Source organism: Cornus florida, unplaced genomic scaffold (assembly GCF_030987335.1).
Source record: "Cornus florida cultivar Cherokee Brave unplaced genomic scaffold, ASM3098733v1 CherokeeBrave_3.0.0_Hap2_Chr10, whole genome shotgun sequence".
NCBI lineage: Eukaryota > Viridiplantae > Streptophyta > Magnoliopsida > Cornales > Cornaceae > Cornus > Cornus florida.
The window spans coordinates 76,604,262-76,626,343 of NW_026775580.1; the positions used below are offsets into that span (position 1 = coordinate 76,604,262).

The following is a 22,082-nucleotide window of genomic DNA, read 5'->3' on the forward strand; positions in this document are numbered from 1 at the left end:
GGCTCCCACAAGCCTAGTTTTCCAAGGTCATTCATGGAGGCATATGAGTGATTCCTAAAGGCAAAACAATTACCAAGAAAATGGAGATCCAAGGAGAATGCGTCTTGCTAAGGGATCTACAATAAGTGAGAACATTCACTTTAGAGGAGAGATCTAAGGTTTACTCAAACCTTGATGTAAGTATTCAATCTTTTAATTGAATGATACATCATGTTTTATTTTTGCATGAAACTTGTCTCTATGTAATGAATCAAGATTTATGAATTTAAATCCCTCGAAAAGTTTTTAAAACTAGCACGTTTCCCAACAGTGGTATCAGAGCATGGTTTGATTCATTACTAGAGATCATGTTTTTATCAAAATCATCATCATGGATCCAAATTTATATATGCATATGTTTATATTATTATATGATCATGATGTATGTATAATTGTGAATGAATGATGATGTGTGTTTTGGGTCATGGATGAAGCTTATAGGAATATTGAATGTAATTTTATCTTTGGATGAATGTAATTAAGGCTTTGATTTAGCCGTTTGAAAGTTCAATGATGTAATTTATTTTTCCCATTGTATTTCAAGTTATAAATATTTTTAAAGCCATGTAATATTCATCAAAGGATGCTATGAAGCTTCAAGAAGGTCCAAAAGGGTTAAATTAGGCTTCAGGAATTTTCTGGGATTTTTTAGAAATTTTCTGGAATTTTTCTGAAATTTTTAGGGCCTAAATTTAATTTATGGAAATTTTTATTAATTTTTCTGGAATTAACGGCGGTTTTCCGGTGACCGGAGGCTCGCCGGCGGCAAGAGGCAAGACCGGAGGAAAAGATAGGATCCGGTGCAACGCAGGACCATGCAACCGGATCCACAACCGTTGATCAAGGGCTGCAATCAAGTGCAGCACCAACATAATACACCTGGCGCGTGAGGAGCACGCGCCAGGGTCATCAGTTTGCTGGCGCGTGAGAAGTAAGCGCCAGCACAAGTCAACCTCTTCCACGCGCGCGTGCAGGCGCGTGGAGGTGCTCCCACGCGCCCCAGGCGCGTGCAAGCGCGTGGGGGCGCGTGTCTTGACCTGGCAGCTCCCCTGGGCGCGTGGGAGCGCGTGTGGGGTCCTTCAGGCTTGTTCCAGGCACTGTTATGCTTCTTCAGGCGCGTTCTTGTCTCCTACGGGTGTTTGCAAAAGGATGGAGGACCCTCGGGCAATACTTAGAGCAATTAAATGTTAAAAGCTAAATCCATTGGCCATTTAAATTGTTTCTGTCTGTGGTTTAATTATTTATTGATGTATGTGATGCATGGAATAGATAATTGATTATTAATTATTATTCATGCATTGGATCCATGATATTTATTTAAATGGCTTGATTTATATTAATTAAGTTGTGAAAATTAATTGGATCTGATTACTAGTTAATTTGAGGGCACTTATTGGGAAACGCAAAATTATTTTTTATAAATTATTTTTTTTTAAAGTGTGCTTCAAATTAAATATTAGTGAATCGTTTAAAGTCCAAATATTTTCTAAATTTAATTGGATTAAAATCAAGACGTTTTGCATGCATCATATCATGTATTTGAATAAATTGAAAACCCTAATTATGAATGATTAAAAATTGAGTGGGAGCGGAGATTTTTATACATTGCCCCATGGCCTTCGTTATTAACACCATTGTAATTAGATCTTCAAAAATAAGGCTCCACGCATGATTTGAAGAGTCTTAATATTACAAGAATGGTTGTCTCATGAAAATTAAAATATTAAATGTTCATTGTAATTAGATCTTTAAAAATAAGGCCCTACGCATGATTTAAAGAATCTAGATTATAATGACAAGATATTTAATGTTTTATTTTTCATTAGAGTTTTAATAACGTTATACACTCAATCTAAAATCAATAGTGTTAGCTTCCCAACGAAGTGGTCTATACTAGGTGATTTTAGAAAGGCTAAATTAAATCGGGAATCATTTCATATGATAGACAAGGCATTGTCTTAAGAGATATGGAAATGATGGGATTTGCCCGCCAATAGCAATAATGAACTTCGCCAACCGAATAAGTTATTGGCGTATTGGTTATTCGATTTTTCATGCAGTGGTTAAGGGACCCACATATTATTATTTTAATGGAAGTGCTCGCTTAATAGGAAATGAATCTCAATAATAGTAATAATGAACTCCTCCAACATGATAAGTTATTGACATATTGATTAGTTGATTTATTATGCTACAGAGTTGAGGGACCCGCGTTAATTAAAAGGGATTGTTCACCAATAATGATAATGATCTCTTGTTCGATTGAGATTTATTATATTATGTGGTAAACAAATTCATTTTAATTTTAAATATGCATGACAGTATTAATAATTCACCTTGCATATTGTATGAATGCATTTATATTCAGATGAATTATGTCTAATCAATTTGTCTACTTGCTTACATATTCAATGTAACTGGACCTCATTAATATTGACTGAGAAATGAACTTAGATATTTTATTCACAACGTAAGGGTACAAATGTATTTACTACTTCTAAACCTAATCCTTTTACTTTAAGATACCCAAGAGAACATTAATGCTTTGAATAAGTGAAATAAGGCAAATGAGATGACTTGGTGCAATATTCTAGAGTTTACCTCGAATACGCTCCAAAGCTAACATTTACATTATTTTATTTTCTTCAAGCATCATGTTAAAATTTAATAAGATGTTTTGGTGAGATTAGATAGAGAGTATGCCAAAGTACTATGTCAAACTTAAATAGCATCAAGATAGCCTAAGGAACTCCAGTATGAAATCGAATTTTGAAAAATGATTGTTTATTATTTAAAATTAGCTGGAGATCAATAGGGCTGACTTGGGTGCTAAGTTTCAAGTTGACATGATTATTGCCTTGTTACCAAACTTGTTCGACTCTGTTAGAGTGAACTAAATAAGGAATCAGTTTGAGTTTACACTCGCTGATATTCTTATAGAATTGGTAACAGATGAAGGGATAATCAAGAGTATGGGTGTTCCTATCAATCTAACCTAGTCTATACCATCTTCTTCTAGGCCCAAGTGGACGGGCAAAGCAAAGAAGAATGATGATAATAGGACTAGACTAGCACAAAACATGGGTATTCAAAAAGGTTAAAGGGAATAAGGCAGTGTATGTTGAGGGCGAAGAAAACTGTTTCTTTTGTCGCTAACTAAAACACTAAAGGACGAACTGTTTAAGCAATGACGTGGCATAAGAAAATATATATTTAATCATTGAGCCATGTTATGTGGTTGCGTCTATTAATTCCTGATGGATAGATTCTGGAGCCACTAAATATGTTTGCAATTTATTGTAAGGATTTCAGGAATCCAGAAGCCTTGATGATATGGATATATATTTATCTTTTGACCTGATGCCAAGGTTGTAGTTAAGTCAGTGGGAGTATTACATCTGAAATTAGAGAGTATGAGGATATTAGTATTAGAGAACTATCTTTATGCACAGAAGTGAAACGCAATCTCATTCTTATTTCACTTTTGGTTTATAAAAACTGTGTTGTTATTTTGTAAAACTGGTTTTATAAAATTGAATAGATATGCGATTGCTTCTGGTGCATTGAAAGATGGTTAATATACTATAATCACAAACTCTTAAGATTTGCAGGATGTAGAAACTAATGTTGCATCTTCAAGATTGAATGTTAAGAGAAAAATTGTTATTCCTGACTCATTGTATTTTTAATGTCTATTTTTGGGTTATTATCAATCAAAATAAGATTCAAAGATTGGTCAAAGAAGGTTAATTACCTAGTGAGGCAGGGGAGCCTAAACCAAACTTGTGAACCCTGTTTTGAAGGATAGATAACTCTTAGGGCTTAATCAGCCAGATGAAATAGACATAAAGGACAATTGGAGTCGGTACACACTGACACGTGTGGTCTTATGAACATCCAAGCAAGATTACTCACGTTTTGGATAAGTTTATCTGATGCAACACAAGTCTTAAACTCTTGGTATTTTCTGAGAAGGTTAAGACTGATGTGGGACACATATTAGGTAAACTTATCAAGACACTTCGATCTGATCGAGGATATGAGTATTTCTTGGGATAGTGCAAAGACTATATGGTCAATGAGGGTATTATGTACCAGTTTTCCGCAATTGACGCTAAATGTATTTAGGTGTCAAATAGGAATAACAGAATTCCACTTAACATGGTTAGATCTATGATCAGTTATGCCACATTATCTCTTTCATTTAAGAGTTTAGCATTAATGATATTGATGCGTATTATGAACTGCATTCCATCTTAGTCTGTCTCAAGGATACCGTTGAGCTGTGTTTTTGACTAAATCTTAGTTTGAATCACATGCGCATATGGGGTAGTCTTGCACATGTGCGCTTGATATGGACAAGTAAGTTGGAAACAGATCATACGCATGATAGATTTGATAGCTACTCTAAAAGTCACTAGGATGGATTATTTTATGATCTCAATGATAAAAGTTGATTGTTTACACTCACTGTTTATCCATAGGAGGATCATATTATGAATTACATACCTAGTAGCATAATGTTAGAGAATATGGTATGAGTACTAGATGTACTACATGTGAACACACTTATTATAGAGATTGAGAATAATATATGAATTCCCTATTAATGCGTTAGCATCATCGATTTCTGCATCGGTACATTGATGTAGTGGGAGGATTATCATCTAATTCAACAGAATCATGTTTTTAGCTGAGACCATTATGGACATCCCTGTTAAACATGAGTTGGACCCAGTAAACTACACGGAAGCGTGAACCGATGTGGATACAGATCGTTTTGGTGAGTTACTATGAAATCAGAGTTGGAATCTATGTATTCTAATAAATTCTGGGATCTTGTAGAACTTTCTAGTAGGGTGATTCCTATGGAAGGCAAGTTAATCTACAAAAAGATACCAGAAGATTTCTTAGTGAATAAATCATGAGTGTACAAGGGAATGTCATTATTTTTCTAATTCTATATATATTGATGACATCCTATTCATTTAGAATGATGTGGAAGTTTTGTCATCAATAAAGAGGTAGTTGTTCAATTACTTTTAAATGAAGGATTTTCAGGATGTAAGCTAGATTCCTAGGATCGAGCTTTTGCAAGATCAGGGTAAAAGGAAAATAGGCTTATCTTAATAATCCTACATTGATAAAGTTTTGACCAGGTTTGGTATGCATAACTCAAAGAATGAGTTCTTGCTTTATTGATATGGATGGCTCTCTCTAGTAAGTAGTTTTTCAAGACTATCAAAGGAGATTGAGCAAATGAGACTGGAACAATATGTTTCGGCATATGAGAGTCTCATATATGCCATGGTCTATACCAAACAGGACATCCGCTACATAGTAGGGATAGTCAGTAGAGATCAGTCCAATACTGGACTTGACAACTGGTCTATTGTGAAAAATATCATTAAGTACCTAAGGAGAATCAATGATATCATACTCATTTATGGATGTGATGATATGGTCCTAGTCAGGTATGCTAGTTCTGATTTTCAATCAGAAGTAGATACTATGAGGTTCATGACTTAGTGTATGTTCACTTAATGGAAGGGAAATCAGTTGGTAGATTGTCAAGCAGATTTCAACTGTTGACTCAAACCTGTAGGTGGAATATATTGCAGCCTTAAAGGTGGCAATATAAGCCTATTGGTTTGATCTCACTGATTTAGAGGTTGTGGAGCATACTAGCCTGCCTATCGAGCTATATTGCGACAATAGTGCAGAAGTAGTCCAAACCAATGACCCAAGGTTCCATAGATGAACAAAATACACTGATAGGAAGTATCATGTTCTACATGATATTATCCGGCAAGAAAATGTACTTGTAGCTGGAACATTGCATTGGAACACAACTTTGTTGATCCATTATCAAAGGTGTCATTGATCAATAATTTTGATCATCATCTGGATAATATTGGAGTTAGGTGCAATTTGAATTGGCTATGAGGGCAAGTGGGAGCTGTTGGGATTTATATGCCCTGGCATAGCAAATTCCTGTTTGGATTAATTGACATATGTTCCTGACGTTTCTGAAATATTTATGTTTTATATAATTGGTGAATTCAATGTATTATATTTCGATTCACTATGAAATTGATAGTGTCCATGTAATTACAAGAAATATTTATATATATGTATGTGATGGCAATCAATGCATGATATATAAATAGTAATTATAAATTGTTCATAATCGGTAATTATGGATGGACTCATAATTAATTAAGACTTGAACTGGATCCGCGTTAGGTTGAGATATATTGCGAGAGCCGTCGTATGCAATTACTCCCTATCACCGTCATGGCATTTGACTCTTAAGCATGAGAAAAGTATAGACTCTTTTATTAATTAATAATTACTTTGATTTGTTCGGCGGATTCTTCGGGATCCTTAGACCGACACTTCGGGTAGTTATGTAATTAATAGTTAGAGGGTTATATTTTCAATATTTGCATCATTGCTACTTGTATTTATTTTGTATTGATTATGGTTGATCACAAAGTAAATTCGAAGGCATTCGTATGATTTTAGACAAAATGATTTATTATATATTTATTTATTAAATTATTATTTTTGTCGAACAAATGTTTTATTGTGATCGAGCCAGAAATAATCAAAGGTACCAAAATAAATATATTAATTAAGTAGTCGGATTGATGGCATTATTTATCCGATAACTAATTATGCATAGAGGGGTCAAAGTGCAACATTGACTTAGAGGTTATTTATTATTTAATTGGAGTTCAATTAAATTCTTTTAGTGGAGTAGAAATTAATTTATGAATTAATTCAATTGGGTCCATGGACCGGGCCAATCATTAATTCATTGTAGCCAATAAAATAATAGGCCCAATGGATTCTCACTCATAACCCAACTTGATATTGGAATCATATTAGATTTGAGACATGTGAATTAGAGATTGAGAATGATTAGTTGTTTCCTTTTCTTTACCTTTATGTTGCCTATAAATATACATGGTCTATGTATATTTTAGGGGTGATTTTGATGAGAAGAAAAAAAGGAATAAATTTTCTCTCTCTAGAAAATTAGGGTTTATGTTCTCATCTAATGGAGGCTCCCACAAGCCTAGTTTTCCAAGGTCATTCATGGAGGCATATGAGTGATTCCTAAAGGCAAAACAATTACCAAGAAGATGGAGATCCAAGGAGAATGCGTCTTGCTAAGGGATCTATAATAAGTGAGAACATTCACTTTAGAGGAGAGATCTAAGGTTTACTCAAACCTTGATGTAAGTATTCAATCTTTTAATTGAATGATACATCATGTTTTATTTTTGCATGAAACTTGTCTCTATGTAATGAATCAAGATTTATGAATTTAAATCCCTCGAAATTTTTTTAAAACTAGCACGTTTCCCAACAACAAGATAGATTATTAAAAGAAATTGTAGATACATGATTGGTAATGGGCAGAATATTAAGGTGTTCTTAGATCCATGGTGCGATGGGAAATTCTTGGGTGATTTATTAAACCGTAGAATTCTGGGAGGTCTCAGCAGAAACAAGACGATCGCTTTAAGTGAGTTCATGATTGAATGTTAGTGGGATGATTATAAATTGAGAAATGCTACACAGGAGGTTATTCAGATTTTCCATGATCACAGAATCTATGGAGGGGATGAACAAGTCAAGTGGAAGACTATTTTCAGCTTCAAGGCAGCATGGGAGGAATGTAGAAGTTCTAATCCTGAGGTTAATTGGTCTGGTCTATGCTGGAGTGGAGGGAGACCTAGGTGGTCTACTCATTCGGTTCTGGTATTGCAGAATGCTATACCTCGGCATTCTTTTCTGCAATCCAGAGGTATTTCCTTGGTTTCTAGATGCTATTTGTGCTACAGAAGTGTGGAATCATTGGATCATATGTTTTGTAGCTGTGAGTATACATGGCAAGTGTGGATGATTTTTTTTGATATTTGTGCTTGGAACTTACAAAGGGTTGATGAGGTTTAGAATTTTGCAATGATCTTTACTCTAAGGTTTCAAGGAAAAGGCAATAAATAAGCGAGGATATTATTTATTGCAGTTTTATATTTTATTTGGAAAGAAAGAAATGAGAGGTTGCATAATGATAAATTGTGTGACTCTATAGAACTAACTAAGTGTATTTTGTGGGAGGTTATGGATGTAATGGGGATTAGTCTTCAAGACATCTTGTAATCTATTTTCTTGTTTGTTTTGTCATGTTTTACTTTATTTTATTTTATATTTTTTGGTGGCCTTCTTAGGAAGGTTTTTTGTTGTGTAAGTGGGAGTATGTCCTCCCTTGCTTATTTTTTGTACGCTATTGTTGAAATTTTATAAAAAAATCTTCATTTAGATAAAAAAGAAAAGAAAAGAAGAAAAAGCCACACCCTTTTCGTCTGTTTCATCGGTATGCCTTAGCTAAGGTGGCCTCAGAGACCTGAAGCCATTCATGCATGATTCGCTTCAACTGCCAATGATTCATGTAAGGCGTGACAGATGGGCAGAAGAGCTTCTGGATGGATCTCACGGATTGTTGGATGCTTGTGGTGGTTTTGGAGATGTTTTGGTGCATATGAAGGAAGCTGTTCAAGAGCTTGTTGTTGATGGAGTTGGCGCTTGTACGATCTCAATAAAGGTGAGTAAAATGGTGTCCAAGCTAGTGATTTGCAAGTTTGAAGAGATTAGAGAGTAACACTAATTCAGCATTGTCAGACAAAGGCATTTATGGGTCTTGGAGTCCCTCTTATGTTATTCATATGAGACTAAAAGCAAAATCAAAGCAAAGTGGCTGGTCATTAGTTTCCAAGTTCACGCAGAGGAAGCTGATGCCAATGAATTAAGTGAGAAACATTGATGATGCATTGTCTGCCTTAAACATCCTGCAGAAGTCAAGTACAGACAGCAAAACTGTACCAAGTGCAAAATGTGTTGAAACAATTGGAGACATTAATGGAATCTATCCTTGAACTTGAGGAGGGGTTAGAGTGCATATTTAGGGCCATTTTGCAGAGAGAACTGGAAGAAAAAGAAAAGAAAGGTAATGTAGGGAAATAGTATATTATAAAAAATAAAAAAAGGGAAGTAAATGGACGAAAATGACTAGAGTTTAATGAAAAAAATTTAGTACCAATTTTGCATTTATTTTTATAATTGACAAAATAAAATATCATATGAGTCTTAGGGTATGTTTTTATTCTCTTTTGATCCTTCCTTTGTGCTCAAAGTGTCACTTTAATTTGAATAATATTTAGCACAATATTAAAATTTGCATATTTTATCGCTTATTACCTATATATTTGTCATTTTAATGTGAAGAATATAGTGATAAATTCATTAAGATAATTTCATTTCTTTTTCAATATGATTAAGTGCTGAGTTTTAGAGCCTTTTACATCTGTGAAGATTGGAGAGTATTGAGAAAATTAAAATATTCTAAAATATTGTAGAGCTCGTAAAGATTTGTAAAGCATATATAGAAGATTTAAAAGAGTATAGAGTTTTGTAGATTTTTAGGTATTTAAATATTGAATTCTAAAAGACTAAATTTTAACTATTGATAGTAAAACATTCGATTGAGGAGAGGATACCTATTGATAGGGAAAAATAAACCTAACCTACTTTGACCAGCCGCTCGACCTCTTCGGTGATCAACGATAATATTTCATTATTGGAGGTAACAATTTCCATGGATAAGAATGATGATAAATCTTATCAAGGATAAGATTTTCATGGGATAAGGATGATGAAATTCCCTTATCAAGAATTAGGGAAGCGACGATAAATAGGATGACGACTCGGATTGGCAGGCACCACACCGGTGCTGTCAAGGTTCATCAATCTTCTCCTTTCTTTCTTGCAGAAAAACAGTGGCGTATCGGACCGTGTGAATTTCACCCTCAACAGTTGGCGCTGTCTGTGGGAACGACGATTCCCTTGAATCAATTAATTACTCGGTTAGGTATATACGTTTGCGGTCCGGTATGGTTACCAAGGGAACACCGTCGCAGGGATCTGGTCAAAGGGTAGAGTCGGGTGAAAACCTAGACGTCCCAAACAACCAGACACGGCTTGCAGCGTTGGAACTGCAGGTCCAAACTCTGAGTCAGGGAATGGACCAGTTGATCCAGCAAAGTGCAACGCTCCTGCAACATCTTGTTGCACCGGTTCAACAAAACTTGCCACGACAAGATCTCTCAAATATAAATGGAGGTAATGGGAATCTTGAAGAGTATGATAATCATCCCTGCCAAAATGAGATCGGAGTGGAACAAAGCCAGGTGGGAAATCGACATAGAGAGGTGGTACACCTATCTCTCCCACGGAATTCTCGACCTCAGGAAGGCACAGCTTTCTGCCTTAAGGAAAAGACAAAGAAAGTTACCTATTTCGACCTGCAGATCGAGGATCTCAAGGGGAAAATGGAAGGTGTAATGTAGGCTATGAAAGGGAAAGCTCTTGTTGTCGTGAATGACCTGGTATAAAGGACCCACTTGCCGTTCAACCCCGTCGTTACGAAATGTCCACTGCCTAACAAGTTCAGGATGCCCTTATTCGAAAGCTTCGATGGGACCAAAGATCCCCTAGATCACCTAGAAACCTTTCAAGCTCTTATGCATTTACACGCCGTACCGGACGAAATTATGTGCCGAGCTTTTCCCATTACACTTAAGGGATCAACAAGAGTTTGGTTCAACAAGCTGAAGCTAGGAACCATCAACACCTTCGAAGAACTGAGTAAGCATTTTGTGAGCCACTTCATTGCAGGTCAGAGGCATAGGAGGCCAGCCACCTACCTGCTTACCGTGAAGTAGCAAGAGGGCGAGTCGATCTGGGAATACATCACCCGATTCAACACAGAGATGTTGCAGGCAGAAGAGGTAGACGACAAGGTGGCCTTGACCGCTTTCATAGGAGGATTCCAAACCTCCAGATTCTTGTTTGCCCTATCTAAAGAACCTCCCACTAGCATGGCAGAGTTGTTGATCAGAGCGCAGAAACACATGAACGCTGAAGACGTTATGAATGCACGGAAGGGAAAGGAAGGAGAAGACAAGAAGAGGTTAGCCCCTCTCACCAGGGATGAAAAGAATACCAATTATCAAAGATCATTCTTCAGCCAAAGCGATAGGACATATAGTGAGGAGGACTCAGATAAGTATACCGATTAACAATTGTCTCACAGCTGGAATTAGCCTTATCAAGTCATTCAAAATAAAGACTGGGGGCATCTCAGTTCATCCTTTCACATGTTATTTTATTTTATTTTCCAATAAAGTCACCATCACCAATAAGATGGATGACCCTCAATTTCTACGCAATAAAATATTATATTTTCAGTTCCCTACTACCTATGTGGTAATATTAAGCTCATAATAATCTATTTATCTCCTTAAAGGGCCAACTACACATTCTTCCCTTATTAAAGAAACAAGAAGCCGACTACTCATTCAATACAAAAGGGTGAGATAATTAAAGCCTCATTTATTTACTAGAGAGACGAGATGACTACTTTCCGTATTACAAGGGATAGTAAATGAGTGTCTTGTAATAAAAAGACCCGGGCTGAATGAATCCTGTAATCAATATCCCCATATTACAAGGGATAGTAAATGAGTGTCCTGTACTAAAAGGACCCGGGCTGAATGAATCCCGTAATCAATATCCCCGTACTATAAGGGATAGTAAATAAATGTCCTGTATTAAAAGGATTCGGGCTGAATGAATCCCGTAATCCATATCTCCGTACTATAAGGGATAGTAAATGAGTGTCCTATATTACCAGGACTCGGGCTGAATGAATCCCGTAATCTATATCCCCGTATTATAAGGGATAATAAATAAAAATCACTCATTAAAGGAACGAGTAAAACTCGTAAAATTTAATTCCTTTATTAAAGAAGTGACGACCTGAGTGAACCTCGTACAATTCATTCATTTACCAGGGGAAGATTACCCAATGATACTAAAAATAGTACCCAGGAGCAAAGTACCCAAGGGTACTAAAAATAGTACCCAGGGGCAGAGTACCCAAGGGTATCAAAAATAGTACCCAGGGCAGAGTACCCAGGGATACTAAAAATAGTACCCAGGGGCAGAGTACCCAAGGGTACCAAAAGTAGTATCCAGGGGTGGAGTACCCAAGGGAAGAGTACCCACGACACTATTCCGGGGGCAAAAAAAAAATTATGTACTGTTCATGTGAATAGTACCTGCGGGTACTGTTCCTAGGGCAAGAAAAGAAAAAAAGAAAAAGAAAGGAGGAGTTACTGTTCATATGAATAGTACCCGAGGGTACTGTTCCAAGGGCAAAAAAAAAAAAAAAAAAAAAAAAAATTATTATTACATTCCCAAAGTTAGACGAGCAAACTTCGGAATGGGAGGCAACTGATAGGGAAAAATAAACCTAACCTACTTTGACCAGCCGCCTGACCTCTTCGGTGATCAACGATAATATTTCATTATTGGGAATGGGGGGTAACTGATAAGAAAAAATAAACCTAACCTACTTTGACCAACCGCCCGACCTCTTCGGTGATCAATGATAATATTTCATTATTGGAGGTAACGATTTATATGGATAAGAATGATGATAAATCTTATCAAAGATAAGATTTTCATGAGATAAGGATGATGAAATTCCCTTATTAAGAATAAGGGAAGCGACGATAAATAGGACGATGACTTGGGAATAAGGTACGACGAAAAAACTATTACTAAATCCCTGCTTTCTTTTTAGACCTCCGGTAACTAACTTGATCGTCGGAGAGCTCTTGGTAGGCACTACACCGGTGCTGTCAAGGTTCATCGATCTTCTCCTTTCTTCCTTGTAGAAAAATGGTAGCGTATCGGACCGTGTGAATTTCACCCTCAACACCTATAAATAAGTGATAGTTGTATATTAACTTCTTGCCAAGTGTCTTATAAGCTTGACCATATTCAGAAGAATGCTGATTTTTAAAACGGTTTTTCTTTCAATGATTAGTTATATTCTAAATGTTCTCTTAAAAGTAAATTTGTTTGGAAAGGATAATTCTGAACAAAGGTCGATAGTCTGGGTGCCGTGATTCAGATAACTAGAATTTATGAAATTTCTAGTTCACTTAGAATGATCTTTTTTTTTTTTTTTTGAAAGTTAAATCTTTTACCCTTAGAATGATCATTGTCTATATCAAAAATATGATTTTCAATATTAAAATATATGGAATAACTGTCCCCATTATTATCCCTGAGTAAAAAAGTGTCATCAGAAATGAAATTTGAAATGTTCTTGACACTGAATAAATGATCTAACATTACTATTACTTATAGATTTTAGGTGACAATAGCATCCAATTTCTCATTCAAGCATAAACTATACATTATATTTTATACTATTATAAATTCTTAGAAATTAACTCAAATAATTAACTTACTAATATTAATACTACTCTTCTCAATTAAATTGATGAATTATATATAAGAACTAGGGGTGGCAAACGGGTGTGAATTGGGTTTGGAAAGGGTCTAATATGGGCGGGTCAATATGGGTTGTGATCCATTTTCAACCCGCTTGTAACGGGTTAAATATGAGTTTGGTCAACCCGCCAACTCGTTTTAGGGAGAAAAAATGTTATTATTTTGGATAATCTCATTATTATAGTTCTTGATTTTATATGGATAAAAACTTGTAAAAATATGTATGGATAATTATAAATCCTTCAATTTGGAAATTCTTTAAATTTATATTATTTTATTTTATGATTAGATATCCATGAAGGTAAATGTTTTTTTATTTTTATTTTTTGGTGCAGTAGATAAACCAAAAAAGAATATTGATGCAACTCTAACACGCCTTCCCATAGAATCCCTTAGGTAGGAAAGAAGAGTAGATATAATACACAATACAATATGTTGTGGATATAGCAGAATAATACTATAGTACTCCAAAGAATTTTAGAGAGAGAAGAGGATGATACGAGATAATTTTTGAAAGAGAGAGTGGGAGTGCGAGAATTGGAGATCGTGTAAGAGAATTTTAGAAATGAAAAAGAGGTGAATTTGAGTCAAATAGAAGATATGAAACTGAGTTACTTGTATAATGGGTGAAACGTGGTTTAAAATGGATGACCCATATTCAACCCGTTTAATCCTCTATAAAAATGGGTTGAATATGAGTCACCCATTTTGACCTATATTTTAAAGTGATTCACTCATATCCATTTTAAAGTGAACGAATATGAACGGGTTGGTGGTTCATGGCCCATTTTGGCATCCCTAATAAGAACATATGGATATTATCATAATTCATTTATTAAGAGATTAAAAAAAGACTTGAATTCATTAAATTAAGAGAGATTAAAAGAGACCTCAAAATAATAAAACTAAGACCTCGAAATAATAAAACAACAAAATTGATGTTGAACGTTTTGGAGGACTTTAACATTTTTAAGTTTGCAGTAAATTTTAAAATTACTTTTTTGATTTTTTTTGTTTTAATTATTGCATCATAAAATATTTGATAATACTAAATTCTAGAATTGATAGAAAAAAGGACAAATGGGTAAATATAAAAATTTATATATAAGAACAAAAAAGGTATGATGCGCCAAGAATGGTATTCTCATGTTTAAAAGTAAAAATTTCGAGGATTCGAATTTTTACAAGAGTAAAAGTAGGTTTGTGAATGTATTTTTTGCATATATATATATATATATAATATTGTGTTTGATAATATGAAATTCATATAATCAAATTGGAACAAATTAGTTTAAATTTTGATTAATTTAATTCTCATTTCCAGTTTTCAGACATCAATTTTATACTTGTAAATGCAATCTAAATATTTTGTCAAAATAAAAAAGAAAACTAAATGATATATTAATTACATATTTTTTTAAATAATAGGCCACTAAATTATAGTCCTTATGTCAACACCCGTCAGTCTCTTTGCTTCACCGAAAATTCGACCCTCTTAGAGCAACTTCATCAGTGCTCTTTTTGGCGAAACTGGACCAATTTTTGAAGATTGGATGCTCCAATGGACTATGGGAAAAGTGGGCCCCAAAGAATGACTCTTGATGGAGGTTGCCAGAAAGTAAGAGTGGGTTGGTGATTGGGCTCACTTTTTGTGGGCCCATTTTTGTTTTTTGTTTTGTTTTTTTTTGTTTTTGTTTTTATATTTTAAATTCAGGCCAGAACATTATTCCTAAGCCCAGAACACTATTCCTAAGTGCATGTTTGGCTCAAATAAAAGCTAAAATTCAGATTTTTGGCTTTGGTCTTTTTTTTTTTCCCCTTAAAATAATTGAACCAAAGAGCTGTTAAGGCACTGTTTGGCTGACACAAATAGTGCCTTAAAGGTTTTTTTAGGCAAAAAAAAGTTTTAAAAAATTGGAAAAAAGTGATTTTTTTTTTTCGTTTTTAAATTTTTTAATGTTCCTATTGACATTATAGCCATTAGAAATATAGCCGTTAGGAAAAAGTTAAAAAATAAATTTTATTTTAAATTTTAAAAATATTAAAATATTAATATTTTTGGAGAGCGAAAGTGCACCATTGGAGTACATGTGATAGCTAAAATTTAGGGACTCTAAAATGCTGACGTGACTATGGAAAATGTTTATGTGGCTATTGAAAAATGCTGATGTGGCAAATTCGAAGAGGTCTATTGGAGATGCTCTTATTCTCTCCATCCCTTCAACCACTTAAGCAAGTAAGCAACAAGGACGAATCAAGCTTCGTTCTTTACTTCCTGCATTGGCATCTTAGAATTGATTCACCACCATATGGAATCACCTTTATGGTTTTTTCTTCGTTACAAGGGAGCCTTCTTCTGTTTAGGGAATCATCTCTTGTACCTGCATCTTAGCAACCGTTACTCATACAAGATCCCCTAATCTTCATGACCCCATCTGATTAATTAGAACACAGAGACTAATCTATCGAAGATAATCATCCAAGATCTTACTCCACAAAATCTACCGCGGACTAAAAGACATTCAGGCATAGTTTGATACGCTGGAACAAAATGAAATTAATGAAGTTGGGAACGAATTTGGTTGCACATATAAAATGACATAGGAATGAAATGATAACCATTTTAAATGGTGGTGGGGATGGAAGACGATAGTAATGGTGGAAGGCGGTGATTGTGATGGAAGGTGGTAAAAAGCGGTGGCGGTGGAAGGGGCGGTAGTGGGAGGCAATGGTGAGGTGGAAAGTAGTGGCGGTGAAAGGCATCGACAGCAGTGGAAGATGGCGGCAACGGTGATGGTGGTGGCGGCGGTGACCAAGGAGTTTCATTTTCTTTTTAAGGGAATGTATGGTCATTCTCGATTTCATATTAGTTGGAATGGATATTTTATTTCATTCCATTCCTTTGTGGTAAACTAGACCTTAGAATGTGTGGTTATGACTTATGGGTAATGAGTTTGGGAAAGTATTTGTCTAAATATTTTGAGTCACAATTTTCAAAGTAGACAGATGAAAATAATTAAAAAATTTGTGTTAAAATGTTTTATTTTTTTTTTAATTCGAGATACATGTCACAATTTATTATTATTATTATTTTTTTTTGTGGCCCGTGTAGCAGTACTCTTTTCAAAATAGTTTTCAAATTCTTCTTCTTCTATGGTCTAAAATGAAGAGAAGATATCATAAACTAACATTCAGCCTTATTTTTAATTTTTTTTTTAATTTTCTTTTTCTTGGGTAAATTACACTAATCTCTTTTGAGATTTGGACAAATTATTGTTTAACATTTATTATTTTGACCGTCCTTGAAATTTCACATATGTGCTCATGGAAACTCCTAATGCGTTTCTTTCGAGTAAACCTATTAATCATATTTTATAAAATCACAATTTTACCCTTCCCTTGATTGAAAAAAATAATACGATAAATTACATTAACCTCTTCTTAATTTTAAACAAATTACACATGAGTTATTTGAATTTTTAGACTAACAAATATATGTAATATAATATATAATATAAGGGCATTATTAACTTTTCACATTCAAAGTCACCGGTGAACGAGTTTAGAGAGATCAAAATAATAAAAGTTGAACGATTAATGTGTGTAATTTATCCAAACCTCAAGAGAGGTAAGTATAATTTACATAATTTTTTTTTCTTTTTACATTTAGTAATTTTTAAACATAGTTATGTAGGAAAATGGTAACAATCTCTGCACAGTGAAATCTCACTAGAGGGGATTTTTTTGGACTCGAATCCCATGGAACAGTAGGTTTCGTCTAATTTGGAATGTGTAGAACATCTCCAATGCCCTCTCAAAGGGCCTCGATCTCAAAGTCAAAATATAACAGGTTAATGAAAATAATACACTTGGGCTTTCAAAAGATGTCTCATATTTTGGGATTGTCAAAAGTATTGCCATATATAGCTGTTGAGACTTATATGTACCACTCGCAAGTGCACGAATCTCTGCAGATAGGGCTTACTTATAAGGGTGTCGTACCCAAATGACTTGTGTAAAATAAGTTTGTCTACAGATTTTTTAATTTCAAATTAACTTGAAAGTAGGATAATCAGATTGTAATGATTTATTCTAAATTTAACTAAGTAGAAAAAAAATAAAATGAGAACAATAATTGAATAGGATATAGAAAATAGAGAGAGAAAACTAGGGGAATGACTTCACCACTAACGTTGCACCACCAGTTAATTGTATTAATTTATTAGAAATATATCATATAACATGCATAGGGAATTAATCATGGCTAGAATCACATATTAATTCAACTAGAAAATAATATAATTTAAAGCTAAGCATGGACTATCTTCGATTGGTATAAATCATCTGTCTAACTACTATACTCTAGGGTGTAACATGATCTATCTTTTTTAGGCATAATCCATCAAATCTTTAACATTATATTCAGAGAAATACCATTGTATAATCATCTCATTCACAACTACAAGAAGTGCATAAGTTGTGTTTAATTACAAGATTCAAATATCTAAGACAAGATAGAAAAATATTTGTAATTGAATTAAAACTTTAAAACCGATTCTTATTGAAAATTCAATTAAAAACCTTATAGATTACACAATTATGCATTATAATAATTGTTCTCCAATAAATAAATACAATCAAACCAGTGGTGCTAAGCTGGAGCTACATCACAACCCTAGCAAAACGTTTAGCCAAGCATGACTGGAGTGGAATTCTTCATAGTTGAGGAAGACATCTTTACCGCCATGGATTGATCCTTTCTTGCTTCTGAATGCTTCTTTTCTGATCTCAGCCTCAAGCTCCTCTGTATAATGACACTTCAATGCTGTAGAGGACTCCCTTTAAATAATAAAAGATCAGTCCTAAAGTTCCATTTTTCATATAGAAGACATACATAGAAATTCTGCCAAACAAGGACTCCAAAATTCGTACAGACTTCCAGCCCAATTTTGACAAGGTAAACAACTGTTTTATGGAATTATCGTGAAATACAAAATTGTAACTCTTCGAATTTCCTTTCAACGTACACAAGAATTTAGCTGTTTTGACACTCGAGGAGGGTGATACAGCCAGATTACCAAAATGGGTTCAAGTTACCAACTTTGGCGAAAGTTTCCTTTTTGGAAAATGATTTTTCCTTTTTTTCTTCTTTCCATTCGCATCAACTTGTGACTTCTTTTGGACTATTTTCTAAGTATAATTAGACTTGGATTTTCAACATTACTCGGTCCAACAGAATGTCATCTTTTAAAGCTTGGAATCACTGGTTTTGACTGATTTTACAATTAAAGCCCTGAAATAAATATAAACAATAAAACAATGTAAAATCACAAATAAACTACTATTAAGAGAATAAAACATGCAAGTAAATGGGCTAAAATATATAACATTCAGTGCCTAACACACCCCCAAACTTAAATATTGCTAGTCCCATAGCATAAAAAACTAAAGAAAACATAAATGCCGTTTTCGTGGGAATCATGATTGCATTTAACGTATGCAACAAGTCTTTTAAACCCCTAGTGGACAAGTGAAGTCTCGTGAGGGTTTCCAGAGATGATATCCACAAACATGCAACATAATTCAATCATTTGGCAATCAACTTATTTTTATATCATCACAATAATCAAGGGGAAGACTACACAAAAGTACTTTAAAAATTATCAACTGACAATACTCATTTGTCCTTATTTTCATACTTCATCCCAATATTTCCCACACACTTGTATAACAAGAACAATAGCAAAATCAATACCTAATGTTGTGAAATTTGTGAACTAGCAAATCACCTATGTAGTAATGTCTTTTCAATTGAACCCAACTTCTATAACTTCAATTATTCAGATCCCTTCTCAAGTTATTTTCTATGACAAAATATTTTTCTTTTCTTACACACATTGTATTGATTGGTTGTGCAATGTTTGGTCTATTAAGCTTTCTAGAAGACTCATGTAACAGGCTTTCAGCCAATGACTCCCAAAGTATATAGTTTTAGGGCATTAGGTGTTAAGACACTCCTAAAGACTTAATTGCTCAAGTCAACTAGGCTACAAACCTAGACAAATCAAATCAATTTATTTCAAATTTTTCTTCTTCTTCTTTATATATATGCCATAGTAAGAACCTTCAAAGTTCACAAATTCATATCCATCAATGTTCATCAGAATTCAACCAAAAATAGAAATACCCATAGATAAAATTCTAGTGTGCATGTGAAATCCATTAGGGACTACAAATACTAAAATTCCTATAATACTAGATAATGGAACCCACATAAGATAAAACACGAATATTAAGGATTCAAGACGATCTCAAAAAAGAATTTTAAAAATTATTTAAGTGTTTTAATCCCCCCAACAATTCTCAAATACTTGAATTAAAGTCAATATCCCAAAGAAAAAGAATTGATTTTTTTTTTTTTTTTTGAATTAAATCTAGAGTAGACTCTATGCCCCCAAACTTGAATTAGATAGTGTCCTCACTGGGCAAAAATCAAAAGCAACAAAATAATAACTAAAAATAAAATAAAAACAAAGAACGAAAGCACCTGATAGGAGAGCTAAAATGGAGGCGGCGGAGCGTCGGAAGTAAGTTCATTATGAATCATAAGCGCGTGTATCATGTCTATCATTGATCTTTGATCCTGACGAATTTCTTGAAATTCAGCTCGGTGTTGGGTTAGCTCACCCACCAAGTAATCAAAGAGGTGCTCATCAATGTCATCTTCCATGAGTTGAAATTATTCTAATGGGCTAGGAAAGGTGGTGATTGTGTCGAATGATAATGGATTATGGGAAGATAGAAGTAATTTGGTGGTGGATTATGGAGAGATGGAGGGAGGAAAAGAGTAAGAGTTGGAGGAAATTAATTGAATTTGGTAACATGGAATGATGGAATTTTTGTGATGAGTTACGCACAGTGAGATGGTAATGGGTAGATGATGATGAGTGGGATGGACAGGGAAAGTAAGGGGGAAGATTTGCAATGGAAGACATATGGGTTTTATTTATTTATTTATTAGTGATGGAATGATGGGTATATATGATGAGCATTAAGAAGGATAAAAGCCAAAATTGTAAACTGTCTACCGAAATGACCCTGCGAGTTGTGGTTTTGCTATTGAAATGCTGTGATTGAGAAAATGAAGTGAGACTTTGGTAGGAACCTTAAAACTGCTCTAAACCTGTCCCAACACACTTTAAAAATTTTGCTCTTCCATTGTATAAAAATCAAGATATTATTGACTTTTCATACTCAAAATCACTTTTTGTCAAACAATTAATGAATTTGTGGAAACCTTAAGAAGTCAAAGTAATAACCGTTGAAGGTCTATCTGTGAATAGTGTCTCCAAACTCAGGGGAGATAAGTGTAATTTACTTTCGAAACAAATCAAGAACATAATTTTAATATAATTTGAAGTCACAGGCCCTCTCATTCCCTTCATTCTCAACCAGTTGAACGGTCTATCTATTTATAGTGTCTCCAAACACCAGGGGAGATAAATGTAATTTACTCTCGAAACAAATCAAGAACATAATTTCAATATAATTTGAAGTCACAGGCCCTCTCATTCCCTTCATTCTCAACCAGTTGAACGGTCTATCTATTTATAGTGTCTCCAAACACCAGGGGAGATAAATGTAATTTACTCTCGAAACAAATCAAGAACATAATTTCAATATAATTTGAAGTCACAGGCCATCTCATTCCCTTCATTCTCAACCAATCTACAATCTTATCACATTAACGTCACCTTTTAGCACACTGCCAACTGCCAACTGCCAATAGAAGTCCCAACCAATCAAAACCCATCCCTCAACGCCAGAAGCCATCAACCTATAGATACAAAACCTTCTATATCTATTACCTGTAACAAGTACTTGTAACTGACCCATCACTCATCTTTGCTTCAAATCTGCTCTGAGCAACAACACAAAGATACCCCCAAAACTTTTTAGTATGAAGACAAGTCCTTCTAAGAAGATGGTGAGATAATAGAGAAATGGAGGAAGAGAAAAAAGGGTCATTTTGCTGTCTACACAAAGGAAGGCAAAAGGTTTGTTGTGCCTCTCTACTATCTGAATCACCCCATTTTCAGAGTGCTACTGGAGATGGCTGAGGTAGAGTTCGGATTGACTATTCACGGGCCACTTCAAGTTCCATGTGAGGAGGAACTGATGGAAAACATTCTGTGTTTGCTAAGGAGGAATAAAGCACTTGTTTCAATCACAGATTCCAGAGGAGCTTCGATTTCTTCGTTATTTCCTCTCTTTCAGGCCGCCAATCGAGGCGAGCTCAAATCTGTGGTTAAGTAATGGGGTTTCATAGTTTTAGGGGCTTCGGTTGAAATTTGTAGAACTTGCCAATGCCATGCTCTTGTAGACTGAAAGGAGTTCAAGAAATAATTCTCACACTTTTTTAAATGAAGATTAAAATAGTTTCTGAAGTTTCTCTTATTTTTATTCCCCACCTCTAAATAACCTTTTCACATAAAGAAATATTAACTAGTATGTAATTGCCATTACCATATCAATGATCATTCTTCATACAACATAAAATACTGAAATGGCACAAAAGAAGAAAAAAGTTTTCAGATACACACACA

At 34.5% G+C, this 22,082-nt stretch overlaps 1 protein-coding gene across 1 annotated transcript; it reads left to right on the forward strand.

The window, feature by feature from the left end:
• The first annotated feature begins 10,880 nt into the window (after positions 1 to 10,880).
• LOC132277892 (auxin-responsive protein SAUR62-like) lies at positions 10,881 to 21,933 on the forward strand. The gene is made up of 2 exons (XM_059779734.1): positions 10,881 to 11,157; positions 21,461 to 21,933. Exons 1-2 carry the CDS (start codon positions 10,881 to 10,883, stop codon positions 21,790 to 21,792), a joined length of 609 nt encoding a protein of 202 aa, XP_059635717.1. The 3' UTR covers positions 21,793 to 21,933.
• Positions 21,934 to 22,082: the final 149 nt, after the last annotated feature.